Source organism: Cydia splendana, chromosome 8 (genome assembly GCF_910591565.1).
Source record: "Cydia splendana chromosome 8, ilCydSple1.2, whole genome shotgun sequence".
Lineage (NCBI taxonomy): Eukaryota > Metazoa > Arthropoda > Insecta > Lepidoptera > Tortricidae > Cydia > Cydia splendana.
In genome coordinates this window covers 8,680,905-8,695,165 of record NC_085967.1, presented here as the reverse complement: position 1 = coordinate 8,695,165, position 14,261 = coordinate 8,680,905, and the positions used below count along the sequence as shown (strand labels likewise).

The 14,261-nt window shown below is 36.3% G+C and overlaps 1 protein-coding gene across 3 annotated transcripts in view; it reads left to right on the top strand.

The window, feature by feature from the left end:
* LOC134792791 (transcription factor Sp9) overlaps positions 1–14,261 on the top strand; it is a 102,420-nt gene that overhangs the window by 47,722 nt on the left and 40,437 nt on the right. Inside the window, exon 2 of one of the 3 annotated variants that reach the window (XM_063764134.1) lies at positions 8,022–8,069. The exons of 1 other annotated variant lie outside the window; for it this stretch is intronic. In XM_063764134.1, coding sequence (XP_063620204.1) covers positions 8,022–8,069 — 48 coding nt within the window. Of the gene's footprint in view, positions 1–2,860; positions 3,231–8,021; positions 8,070–14,261 lie in introns of those variants that run through there. One more of the 3 variants, XM_063764135.1, reaches the window with a different exon arrangement.

Sequence of the window (14,261 nt, the reverse complement as noted above, 5' to 3'; positions counted from 1 at the left end):
CGGGATAAGACTATCAATTGTATGGAATCCTCATACTGTTTGTCTTGCCCCGAGCAAAATAAACTATGTTAGTCTTACCCCACCTTACCTTAATTTTGTTATTTAGCATTTTTCTGTGTAGGTATTAATGAACAAACTCAACTTCACAAATTATTGTCAGCGAATGTTATTTTATCTGCAGTTCTGGAGCAGCAAACAACTTTCAGACAAGCACTCGTAAAAAGTAAGTTGAAGTGGAAATTTCAACTTTCTAAGTAGCTTTTGTACTTTTGGTTCTGAGTTGATGCGTCAGTCAAGACATACGGATATATAACTAAAACTTCTGAAATAGCATCTAGTTAAGTACTGTTAAACACAATTACTATACTATATAGGGTGAATTCGTTATGTCTAACGTTACGCTGAGATGTCACACTGAGCAGTTTTCACAATGGGGCCATAACTAAAGTAGGTAAACAAACATAATTTGTTAGTTTGGCCCCATAGTACAAGTTGTAGTACCTACATAATCTACATATTCATTTATTCTTTCAGAGTATTGTCCAACATAACAAAGTCAAACTGTATACTAGTTTCTATATAGCAACACGTGACGCAATACCCACAACGACGTAAGCTCTGAAAACCCCAGCGGCGGCTCATTCAGCTCCATATTCCCAAACCTCGTTGAAAGCTTTGTGAATAAGTGTTAACAGGAACAATAGAGTAACAGTAGTAAGAGGGCCGCGCCGGCGCAGCGTGCGCGAGATTACAATAATTACGACGCACGCGCGGCACCCACGGCAATGTAATCACTATCATTTGCGCATGTTATTCTATAATCCATACAAAATACTCCCCTATCGCTGGAGACATCTACGGCAACTTTAGTCTACGCGCGAGAGGCTATTTACTTTTTAATTATGTGACTTTGGGCAAGCTTAGAGGGATAAAGCCACTGGAACTAGTATTAGCACCGAGTTTCTGGCAACAAAACACTTTACAGGGTGGAGGGGTTTAGTCCGTAGGCGGCTGGGAGAAAAATCTCCAGCACGTTCTTATTCGTAATGATTCGTCATGGTTACCGTGACTTAATAAACACATTATGTACAGAAATTGTAATGGTTGCCGAAAGAAAAAGTTTACTGTAGGTAATTCATTAGTAGGTAAACTCGAGACTTTGTTACTGTAATGATATTTGTTTTAAGTATGAGGGATGGGAACGGATGCACATACCTACATACATACCGGTTAAAATCATAACCCTTCTTTGTTTTGCCGTAGTCGGGTAAAAATAGAAGCAAAATCTCATAATTCATTTTACATGTAACAGTACATTACATGTAATTTAATGACGTCTTCTATTAAAAGCAATTTGTACTCCGTTAATACAAATCAAAGGCGCATCTGTTACGAACACGAGTAGATTTCGCGTGATATCAGTACAACTGTTTCAATCTATATAGTAGTATAAGCCTTGTAGGTCCATGGTACATATCACAATTTAGAATTGGAAGCAGAAATAGTGGAGGAAAGTGTATCCTGTCATACGAGCCGTATCCGCCCCCGCACAGATTGGGGACGATAAAAAATGGACCAATTTTTATAATAGTCGCGAGGGAAACGATCCCGATATTCTTTATTATGAACCGGAAACATTTATTACCTATGAATCTGAAAAAACGTACATTCATTATATCTGAACTAAAAGTAATTGCTTATGATCAAAATTAAGGTAAATCATGCGAGACGGTAGCTGTATTCGACACGTGCAAAGGCATATTTGCATAGTAAGTAGATATCTTTGACACTATGCGAGTATTATTAATTAATTAACTACGTCCCTCGTACTTGTTTAATTACAATATAATATTGTCATTGTTTGCTAAAATTCAGTTTTGTACAAACAAACAAATCTCTTTCATTTCCGTCCGAATCCGAATCTCAAAACGATTTTGATGTTTGCCACAGGAACATTCAAGAAAAAGTGGATAGAGTACATAGATGAATGTACGTCAAATCGTAAGCAGACTTGTGAAGTTATGTGTGCTACTAACAATCAATCATAGTACCTACCTACATACTTACACGATATGTAATTTTTTTTGGTTAAACATTTGAACCAGCTTCACTTTTTCCTTTATTCACCTACTTACAGAACACAAATAATAACATTTCCTCGTTTGTCGAGTGAAACGATAAATCATGTTCTTTCCACGTGGCTTTCATGATTTATGATATCGGAGTATTATTCATTTTAATTACTAGTTTTCCGCCCAAATTCGTGCTCGAGGAATTTTTCTTTTTTTAACCCTTCATTAAAGTTTTAAACGCACGTGAACACTTATCATGTTTTTTCTTCATGGTGAAAACCGTTCAAAAAATCTTTATGGTCGCATTTTGTGTCAGTAGGTATAATTTATTTGCCACAACATGGGTTTCTGGTAGTCTTGCTTCGTCAGAGTTTTTAAAACTAGAGGAAATTAGCTGTCTTATTACTTCAGAAGGTTACTAGGCTAGGCTAGGTTGCCAAGCGGACCGCAGGCTCCCATGAGCTGTGGCAAAAAATGCCGGGACAGCGCGAGGAAGAAGATTACTTCAGAAGGCTAGATTTACTGAGATAGGTAACAGGATTGGAAGTGTTTTGGATATAAAAGTACGTAAAGTACAACCTGGTAAAAACCAGTAAAAACATCGATCTATTGGATAGGCAGGAAATTGTATTTAAAAATAAGATTTATTTTTACTTTATTTGTATTAACAAATGCATTGTGCACTGAGTTAGAATAACACAAAGCAAAAAAGGTGCTTTTAAAACATGCCACAATAAAGGGGGTCAAGTTTTTTAAATAACAAAATCTATGCTAAGGACCAACTGAAAGGCTTCAAAACTGTGATTCAATTCAAAAATCGCATTATCGTAGCCTCCGCCCTCAGCGTCGGCCGCCCTACGGCCCGCCCCGCGTAAACAAACACGTAGAGGGGCCACGCGGCCCGACCGAGACGCACGATGTGCAAGCGAGACGCAGCTCCGCGCAACACCAAAATCCGAATCCTACAATTAGTAGGCGAGATTCGTTCGCCGCATCAATCCGTTAAGATAATTGCTCCGAAATTTTCTTGGGATTTTCGCGTGTGATGTGACGTCATCTTTGTGGAAACTCTGATGGGCCGATATGCATTGTGCGTATTATCAACAGCATGGGGAGCACCCCGTGAACCATAATGGGAGTAATCATTATTTCAATGAGGTAACGCTTTTAAATCATAGAAGACTTTGTTTACGAAAGGTGTTTCTTATTTTGATTTTATTCAGTGAGCTTATTGGAATCCAATTAGGAGAATATGCTTTATTTTTTATATTATGAAGCTTGGGAAAGTACATAAATTGCCATTTTTAGAGTTGGTAGGATTTTTATTTTATTTAAGAATTTGAATTTAAGCTGCGCTGCAGCGTTTTAATAAATCTATGAAATTATTTGCATAAAGACAGTTTTTATTCAGTTCTTGTGTGTTTATTATAAAAGTATTTTATTAAGATCTGTACCTACTAATCATTTCCATCTAAATATTTTTTTTAATTTTATTTATGATTAGATAGGTTTACGTTTCGACACGACAAATTTTATTTTTATATTATTGATTTACGCAGAATAAACATCAGACTTGTACATTCAAGTAATGAGATTTATATCATATTAAACATAATAATAATTATATGTAAAGGTCTATTTATGGTTTATGACAACGAATATTTTTGATATAATTTTCATCTAATTAACTTTTTAATCTTGTATACTAATTTTAATATTTACTATTTTTAATTTCACCCCTTAAAATAATAGCAGCATACTAATTAACAGTTAAAAGCAAAAGCTAACAAAAACGTCCAAAAAACTGCCGTGTCACTTCCCTGCCTCCAAACAAAAGACGGCCGTGGAAATGCCTACAAAGGCACAAAGCAGTACGGAATAAAAATATTTAATTGGTGTGATTACCGTACAAACACCTCCCGCGGTCTACAATGCGATCGCGCCGTTTCTTCCTTTGTCCGACTCCAGCCATACTGCTAATCTAGCATTTCTTTGAAATAATCTCCTATTTTGTTGAAAGGTGATATTGATTAGAATAAATAATAGGTACCTACCTACTTATAATTCACTCGTTTCTATGTGCTTCTGTGTACTTTAATAACAATTAAGTAGTTGATATTCAGTGAGTAGTAAACTGCTACATTTTATATTTACATTTGTATAATGTTCGTGTGATGTTATTGTACTATTAATTAATACCTAAATTGAGAAAATCGTTGGCTTTTATTTGAATGAAAAGTTAAACTTTTTGCAAACGAAATAACTAGCCCTAAATAATATAATTCGAGGCAGGTAAACATGTATGTTTAACAAAGTAGATGTATGTATTTTAAACATTTTGGTTTTTTAAGTAAAACAATTTTAATTATTTTCTTCAATACCAGTTATGTATAGTTTATATGAATTCGTTTTTGCTCAGTGCTATTGGCGTCACCGCTATGCCGGTGTCCAGAAACGTTGTACTGGTCACCCACACCAACAAAACAGACCTTAATTTAATTTTAAACCGTATCCATCCTGATTTAAAGAGTACTTTCGCATGAGTGAAAAAAGCTCGTACTGGTTTACTCGAAAGTGTTAAACAAATCATAGGTACTCTTAATTTACACGTGTAGTGACACAATTATTGCAGCCCGAGTTCATATCACAGAGATGCAGTGATAGCGGCAACAAATGTGCACCGCGCTTCACGTGTACTGTAAACCGGCAGATTTATCTTTATGGCCATCTGTACATTTCCGGTTCGCACTTACATTTCGAACTGTCAACATTGTTGCAAATTGACAGCTGTTGTAGGTTTTGAGGAAATACTTGAGGAAAACACGCGCATTTTATAAGTTAAATACGTCGTGCAATCGTTTCATAATAGTGCAAGAATGGTACCTATTGCACCTGGACTATCGTGTGTCCTTATTAGACAGTGCAAGTTGAGAGTAAATTTCTAGTGTTGCAATTCGCAGAGAATCAGTACCTACGCCGCTTTTTCTGATTCTCTGCGAATTGCAACACTATAAATTTACTCTCAACTTGCACTGACTAATAAGGACAAGAAGAAGAAAATAATAAAATACCCATGATTCGAGAATTTTAGACAGTGAATTCTTACGTTGCGATTTAAGAACACGCGCTGAAACAAAATCTAAGTACTTTGCTCATATCATCGTAAAGGTAGGTAATGTAGCTATAAATAAAAAAAACCGGGCCAGTGCGAGTCGGACTCGCGCACGAAGGTTTCCGTAACATAATGAAAAAAAAAACGGGGAAAAAATGCAAAAAAAAACGGTCACCCATCCAAGTACTGACCACGCCCGACGTTGCTTAACTTTGGTCAAAAATCACGTTTGTTGTATGGGAGCCCCATTTAAATCTTTATTTTATTCTGTTTTTAGTATTTGTTGTTATAGCGGCAACAGAAATACATCATCTGTGAAAATTTCAACTGTCTAGCTATCACGGTTCGTGAGATACATACAGCCTGGTGACAGACGGACGGACGGACGGACGGACAGCGAAGTCTTAGTAATAGGGTCCCGTTTTACCTTTTGGGTACGGAACCCTAAAAAGCGACTTATAAATGTCGTGCCAAAAATTGAAGAAACGGGGCTATAATTATAAACTAACTATTCAACTATTAGAAGCCCCAGCTAATTTACACGTGTAGTGACACAATTATTATAGCCTGAGTTCATATCATGCAGTGATAGTGGCAACAAATGTGCATCGTGCTTCACATGTAAACCGACAGATTTATCTTTATGGCCATCTTTACATTTCCGGTTAGCACTTACATTTCGAACTGTCAACATTGTTGTATATTGACAATTGTAGGTTTGGGGAAAATCAGTGAACTTTATAAGTTAGATCCGACGTGCAATCGTCTCATAACAGTACAAAGACTGGTACCTGCTGCACCTGCACTATCGTGTTTCCTTATTAGTCAAAGCAAATCGAGAGTAAATTTTTAGTGTTGGAATTCGCAGAGAATCAGAAAAAGCGGCGAGAAAATAAAAAAATACCTGTATTTCGAGAATTTTATACCTACAGTGAATTAAGAACACGCGCTGAAATAGCATCTACTTTGCTCCTATCATCGTAAAGGTAGGTAATGTAGCTATATTTAATAAAAGCGAATTGAAGATACGGGGTTTGTAAAAAAAAATGCAAAAAAAATCTTAACCTACAAAACGCGAACTTAAAAAGTGGGGATAAATTTTAGTGATAGGTATACATAAACGATGCATTATTTATGGTACTTGCCTGATAGTTATGTGTCTCTTCTATGCATAATATTCAATAAACAACATTATATTTCACAACGTACCGAGATATTTTCTCCAGGTAGGTAGTTTAGTTAACATTGCGTCCTTAATTTTTTGTAGTTATTATTTTTGTGTGTAAATAAACTTATTAGTTCTTATTCTAGTTACTAGGTATGTAACTTTTATGCATATTGTCATATTGTATATTTCTATACTTGTTTATGCTCACACGAAATCGTGATAAACATTTATTTAGTTGAGCTTTTGTTCAATTACTTAACCTAAGTATTCGGGAAGTAACGCTTTAGCAGGTGAAAATAAAACTAACCAACAAAAAACGTATCCAAACAGTAGATAGGTGCATCAGTAGTGCATATTAGTCATCGGCCTAATCTGTAATTATTATAATGTATACTTAAAATATTTTTTAGATCAATCCGGCCAGTCATCGTTATTAAACACAATCCTTTTAAATAGTATTAGAAAGCAGTGGCCGAGTGCATAATATTACCTAAAAGGCAATTATAATACATTAGAAGTGCTATTATCCTAAACTTATTGCATTAGGTCCGTATCATGATAATTGTATCCGGTATGTGAGTATTGTTCGAGTGTCGATTGCTTATGCAATTTACTCTTGCTTTGGATGAAGGGCCTAGTTGGTGTTATATTATGAGGGTAGATTAAAATATCGAAAATGTAATCATGAGCAAAGGTAAATACACTAGCAGAATTAAGCGCACACATTAGCATTTGCGTAACATTTTTAATCATTCGCTTTTAAACTATGAAAAATATGAGGCACGTAATGATATGAAGAGCATGTTTTCCGGTCTACAAGTATGCGTTAGATAAGTTACAATGTTTAAAGTTGTGGCTAAGTTTGTATGCATACGCAGTAAATATTCAGAAAAGCACTTATTTGGCTTCCTAATACACACAGAAAGTATTGATGAAAAAAATATGCTCAATCCAGTTGTGTGCAGTATGTCGAATATAATAAAGACATAAAAATATAATGACGACTATTTATGTATATGCTGAAAACCAGTTGCACCCTGGCAAATTTGCGCACCATAAAAGACCTTACACTGTTAAAATCCAAAGCCGCCTAGTTTCAGTTGCTCGGCTAGGATACACTGGACGCGCCGAGCGCTCGCAATTACCGGCCCATAATTACAGGGCGGCCGCCGCGGCGCCGAAACCAGCCAGCGAACGAATCTCCCGCCATAATTAAAAACGCTCCAAATTAAATTCGCTCAGTGTGTACGCCGACTTATGATAGGTCTTTTTTAGGGACTTTCTAATTAGTTTTCTGTTTTTTCGGAATGGACGATGGGAAATGTGTTGTTTTGATGGGGATTGTTTTTAAAACAACTATTAGTAGCTATAGCAAGTTCATGTTCTATGAGATCTATAAGCAGCCTTTTCAAATAAAAACATTTAATAATGGACTGCTTTTACATACATTTGTCATTTTAGTAAGTTAAAATAATCATCTATAGGTAATCAATGTATCTAAGATGGTCATGAATAGTTAATGCCTATATATAAGATAAAAATGATCCATGCGAACTGCAATCCGTGAATCTGTGACAAAAAGATTTAATACTTAGGAGTCTTGATTGTTTGCTCTAATAATTTAAAGGATTCTCTTTGCATAAATCTAACTGTAATTTTCTGTTCTCAGGTTAGTATCGACACCGTGTCCGCGGATCATAAGGACATGAAGATCTTAGTAAGTACCGTCATCTTATATCTGTTTATATATCAGTAACGAACTGTGAATGTGTCGTTACTTATCTATTTATGTTACTTTTACTGGGCCTGTAATATACCTAATTTTCCTAAATACCTAAGTGTGTTATGATAAGGAACGGTACCTAAGAACGGCTCTATATAAAATGTATGAAAAGGGTAATGTTAATCTAGATTCCGCTAAAGCCGCTAAGCTTTCCACAATTCCGATGTTCCAGGCACGACATCGAGAAATTATATCGGAACGAATATCGAATGACGAAATCGGTAATGCCGATCATCGATTCGAGCCATTGTGGTCGATGAGAGGCGCGAAATGCATTCGTCACGCGCGCGCCAGTGTCCATTCGAGATATTGTAATGTCCAAGTTTTATGCATAATGACGCCAAGAAAGTAGATATTTTACAATAATTTTCTGAGTATTTTTGCTGTTATTGTTAAAGTGATAAACTTCAAAGATATTTTATTATCCAGTCAGTTGCAGATAGATCTGTCTGCTCACTGCTGCATAAAGGATTCGAGTTTGTTACAAGGTCAGGTTTTTCCAAAGTTGATTGTACTTAATTGAAAATTAATATTTATTCATTTGGGGATGCAAGTTTAACTCATAACTATGGATATCTGTTAGCAAAAAAAAAACTTAAGGAGGTGTCTTACCACTAACGCTAACAAGCAAAGGACATCACGATCAGCCACACAAAGCACCTGAAACTAAACTTATAATTGTATTTTCTACGCTATCCCATAATATAAGCGACTCGAACACCGTATAAAAAATTCCACATTTACGTTATTCGAATATTCCTTCTCCTAGCTAGCTGTCAGTCCTCGCCGCAGGGCGCCGACTTCTCGTGCCATCTTGACACCTATTTGTCACCGCTTGCCGAGTCTTTATTTAATTACCTACTTCTAATTAAACACGTTTGAAAGAAATGTTGCCTTTTTATAGAATCAATTGTGTTGATGCGGAACCCGTTTTTGTTAAATATCATTTCTAGTAAAAAAAATTAAAAACTTTCTTCTATAAAAATTCCTACTTTTATAAAGAAAACTTCACATGTCAAAAAGTGTCTTTGACAGCCTTTTAGGTTAGGTATACTTACTATACTCTTTGGGTTAAGTATGCATGTAGCACTTAGAGGATATAACCAAACGGAGTAGCCATTAACGGGCGTTCCCCTCTGTCGAAAATTACCTACTTACTTTGTATACCAACACGTATTTTAAAGTCAGCCTGTATAAATGTAGGTATACATACTCGCCCATGCAAAACCGCGCTGAAAGCTTTTTGTTTGAATACAATCTTCGATTGGAATAAGCATTAATGTTCAATTGAAAGGGCTATCCATGAATAATGCGCACAATGTGCATTGAGCGGGATTGAACCTGCAACCCGCCGCGGGCGCCGACGCGTGTGGCCAAATGTGCAACATTAGAACATTTTGCAATGGAAATATTATTAAAACGATGCCTTCATGGCATCGATGGTTAAGATCATTTATGATACGTACGAGTAGATACACCAATAAAAAATCCATTAGTGTTTTATGAATTGGATATGAATAAATACATATTATAAACACACAAACCAATGCCATACAAACAAATGGATCCTCTAAAAAACTATATTTTATATATATTTTTTAAAGAGACCTGATCACTAAATATTTACTGACTTTGATTTTTATCCTATTGATAAAGTTATTTACTTAGTCTTGGCTTAGCTTAACATATTTGATTGATATAGGTAGTTAGGTTGTGAGAAACATTTCGTGTGTGTAATTTCGAAATTCGTTTGGAATTGCGGACTTTTCACATTTGTATCACAATAACTATTGTACCATTGTAATACAGAGACTGTAAAGCTTATCTTTGTCTTCTACAATTGGCTTTTTCAACTGTGAAAGCTTGCGTGGCATACGAGGAAGTATGGCCGCTTAACAAATAAAGAAACGTAGGTATGAAATGAGATTCGATTAGAGATTCACTAGATATGAAGTAGTAAAGATATGTGACGTTCCACGGCAAAAGGTACCATTGCCCCGGCTGAATATTGGAGCGGCGTTAATAATAGCGTAAGCGCCAGCCGCCATAAGGTACCTTTTGCCGTGGAACGTCACATATCTTTACTATTTCATATCTAGTGAATCTCTAATTCATTTCCCGAATCGCGCCGCGAGTCTTCTAAAGGAAGACGTACCTAGATCTAACTTGAGTATGGTTTAGTCGTTAGTGTTTATTTTCCACTTTACCCTCGTAGAATTAACGGTTAGGTATTAGATGTTTTAAAAATAACAATTTTTAAACTATATAAGTTCGATATTTATGATAGATAAATGCATAACAATTTCAATAAATATTCGTTTACTTAATTATATAAAATTGTAAGCTTATTTACTAATTGTAAATACGAACTTGCCTATTTAATGATAATTAATTAAAGCGGCTACCTAATTTATTTTAATTTGCCTTACACTACTGGTTTAATCTTAAAGCTGAATTAAGGCGACAAGGCGTAGGTAGCATAATCTAAATCTATTTGTATAATACCTGAATGTTTACGTAATATTCATTAATATTGGCTGTAGATCAGTTTGAATTTCCGAGGCTTGTTTCATGTTCGGTCGAGTGGGTACGTAATAAGTCCGTTAAGAACGCAGCTATAAGTGAGAGCAAGAAAGATATATACTAACCGGACCCCGGTTGCTGTCCAGTACGCCTGTCTGTTACAGCTTTTACTTTGTCCATTAAAAGCGTGTCCAGACGACAAAATCAAATTGCCAATATCATCCACACATATACAATTTCATAAGCGCTTATTACACCCTACACAGTCGCCCAGTACTTTTTGTACGGAAGCCAACTGGCTTTCCTACATAATGTTGGGTCAGCGAGCCAATGTCCTTGAATTTATTATTGCGTCCACACCACACAATTGAGCGAAAAACTATCCCGTCTGGACACCTACTGGCAGTAATCACGCTGCTCCGCACATAAACACAGACACAAACAGTTCCACTAGGTACAGTCAGGGTTCAGCATCAGCTCTATCTTGGGTACTGCTCTTCTAAGTGCTCATTAAGACGTGTCAGATGACCAAAAAAGCGTGTGCCTATGTTGCACCAAACCTGAGTTCCACTAGGTACAGCCAGGGTTCAGCATCAGCTCTATCTTGGGTGCTAATCTCCTAAGTGCTCATCAAGACGAGTCGGATGACCAAAACAGCGTGTGCCTATTTTTCACCAAACCTGAGTTCCACTAGGTACAGCCAGGGTTCAGCATCAGCTTTATCTTGGCTACTACTCTCCTAAGTGCTCATCAAGACGAGTCGGATGACCAAAACAGCCTGTGCCTATGTTGCATCAAACCTGAGTTCCACTAAGTACTGCCAGGGTTCAGCATCAGCTCTATGTTGGGTACTGCTCTCCCAAGTGCTCATCATGACGAGTCAGATGTCCAAAACAGCGTGTGTCTATGTGGCATCAAACCTGAGTCCCACTAGGTACAGCCAAGGTTCAGCATCAGCTCTATCTTGGGTACTGCTCTTCCAAGTGCTCATCGAGACGTGTCGAGTGACTAAAACAGCGTGTGCCTGTGTTGTACCAAACCTGAGTTCCACTAGGTACAGCCAGGGTTCAGCATCAGCTCTATCTTGGGTACTAACTTTCCTAAGTACTCATCAAGAAGAGTTGCAGGACCAAAACAGAGTCTGCCTATGTTGTATAAAACCCGAGCTCCACTAGGTAATGTCAGGGTTCAGCATCAGCTACCTTGGGTACTGGTCTACCCAGTGATCATCATGACGAGTCGGATATCCAAAACAGCGTGTGTATATATATGTTGCACCAAACCCGAGCTCCACTAGGTAGCTACTGCCAGGGTTCGGCATCAGCTCTATCTTGGGTACTACTCTCCTAAGTGCTCATTAAGATGAGTCGGATGATCAAAACATAAAGTGCCTTTGTTGCACCAAACCTGAGTTCCACTGAGTACTGGCAGGGTTATGGGTCATTTTGTTGAACTTCACGCCGACGTTGCAATTGGCATGCAGTACCCATACAAGTTGCAGTCTGGTTGTAGTCCGTCTGTGTCGGCCCTAAGTCACTGAAGTTTGTTTTAATATGCTTATCTTTATTTATAATTTTAGCAGTTCCAAGCAATAGTAACACTAAAACTGTTTCTCGAACTGAAAATACCCGATTTAAGTTTGCTAACACAACATGACTGATCAGTTTATCAGCGTCACAAAACATACGAGTTCACCTCCGCAGTGAATATACAGCAAGATTGATTGTTCTAGTAGGTATTGATATAAACTTAATTGCTAAATTGGGAATCAAACCAAGGGAAGCGAGGTGGGTCTGAATCCAAAATTTTAACCCACTTTTGTATTCATCGTTGTTAATGGCGTAAGCGCCATCGACATTATTAAAATTGAAAACACCACATAGGTATCGTTATCTGCGTACCCACAACACAACCCTTCTTGAACTTATTGTGGTGCTTAGTCAATTTGTATAAGAATGTCCAATATTTATTTATTTATTTACTACTAACGCCATCTGTTAGAGAAATAAATAATTAACATTAGCACGAATTTTAATTCATTATTTTGCCAACAGATGGCGCTAGTAGTAATACAAAGTGTTATTACTTTATTTTATGTTTTAGGTTTATAAAGTGATTTTTTTATGTTTGATAACACATCTAGACATGAATTTAAATTACTATGTTAAATCTCAAACCTAACAGTGCAGTAGTTTTTCCGTAAAGTGTACCACAAGAATGCATAGTTTGTCGAATAAGTAGTGATAGGGTTCGCTTCGCTCGCCCTAATAACAATAATTTTTCTAATGAAAAATTGTCATCATTGTAACTTACTTCATTTGCAGGTATTAAGTAGTTCTCTGAATCCTGGACACAAAAGTGGGGGAAAGGGGACGAAGCAACCATTTGACAAGTGGCTTCCCCTTCTGTTTTTTTTCTTTCCCATACTTTCTTCCTTTCCTGAGACCATACTTTTGGAATTTGTTAGGGAACTCTTTACATGTTTTAGCGGGAAATAAGCTGGACTAAAAGCCTATTTACATGATTTAGAGCACTAATACTGCCCTTTTCAGTACAAAATCAACTTATTCATAATAACATGTCTGCCGTCTATACTACGAGTATAAGCTGTTATAAGGTGATTTGTATGACCAGCCGGTTCTAGGTTAGGTCCTAACGGTTTATTAGTCTGATGTGAATATTAGTGTGAATTAAGCTTTAGCACTAACTTAGCCGGCTGTCAAGATAAATTACAGGTTGCCAATTTGTCGACTTAGCTAAATAGCTTTGTTGTGCTAACCTTAGCCATTTTAAATAACGACATTTGTTCTGACACTGTCTCAAGGTTTTTATGAGCAAGTTTTCCTTATTGTTGTTTAACAAGTTAAGTTATTAAGATTATGAATGACTATCTTGCAGAAGGCAATGAACTTCAACGGCATTCATTGTTTCAGAAAATAAACTAAATCCAAACTTGAAAATAAATATTTTTTCCTTTCATTTTCTTTACTTTTACTTAATTAATAACTTCTTAAAATACCTGTCTGCATTTAAAAAAATGTTTAATTCGGTTTAATTCATAACAAAATAATTTCAATTGTTTTAATAACTCTAATATAAAAAGTCAGTAATCATAATCATAATCATTTATTTGTAGTATTTTCTTAATTCCGGGTATTTTGGTAACCAAATTGTTATCTACTTACAACCGTACATGGAATATATGTAGGTGGGTAGACAAATAAATGTATATCCATATTTTCCGTCATCACATTTTTAGTAGGTATATCTTCTTCAACTTTTTAGTTCAATGGGGAATTGTTACGAGCAATAACTAAGTCAGACAGATGAGATGATACAATCCCCCAAACCAAAAAGAATAGATAGTATAGAGGGGTCCTGTCATTGTAAATTTTGTAGTCACTGTAAATTTACTGCCATCTATCGACACACGACTAAAACTCAAAATGAAAACGTATAAAGTTATCAAAACATGTATATATATGGATTAATGATTTTATTATTTTTATATCATTTTGATCCATGTTCATTCACTGATATCTATGTGTTAAAATTGTTAAATATGAAACGGTGTCGTCACGCCATCTAGCCGAGGATAGGCTA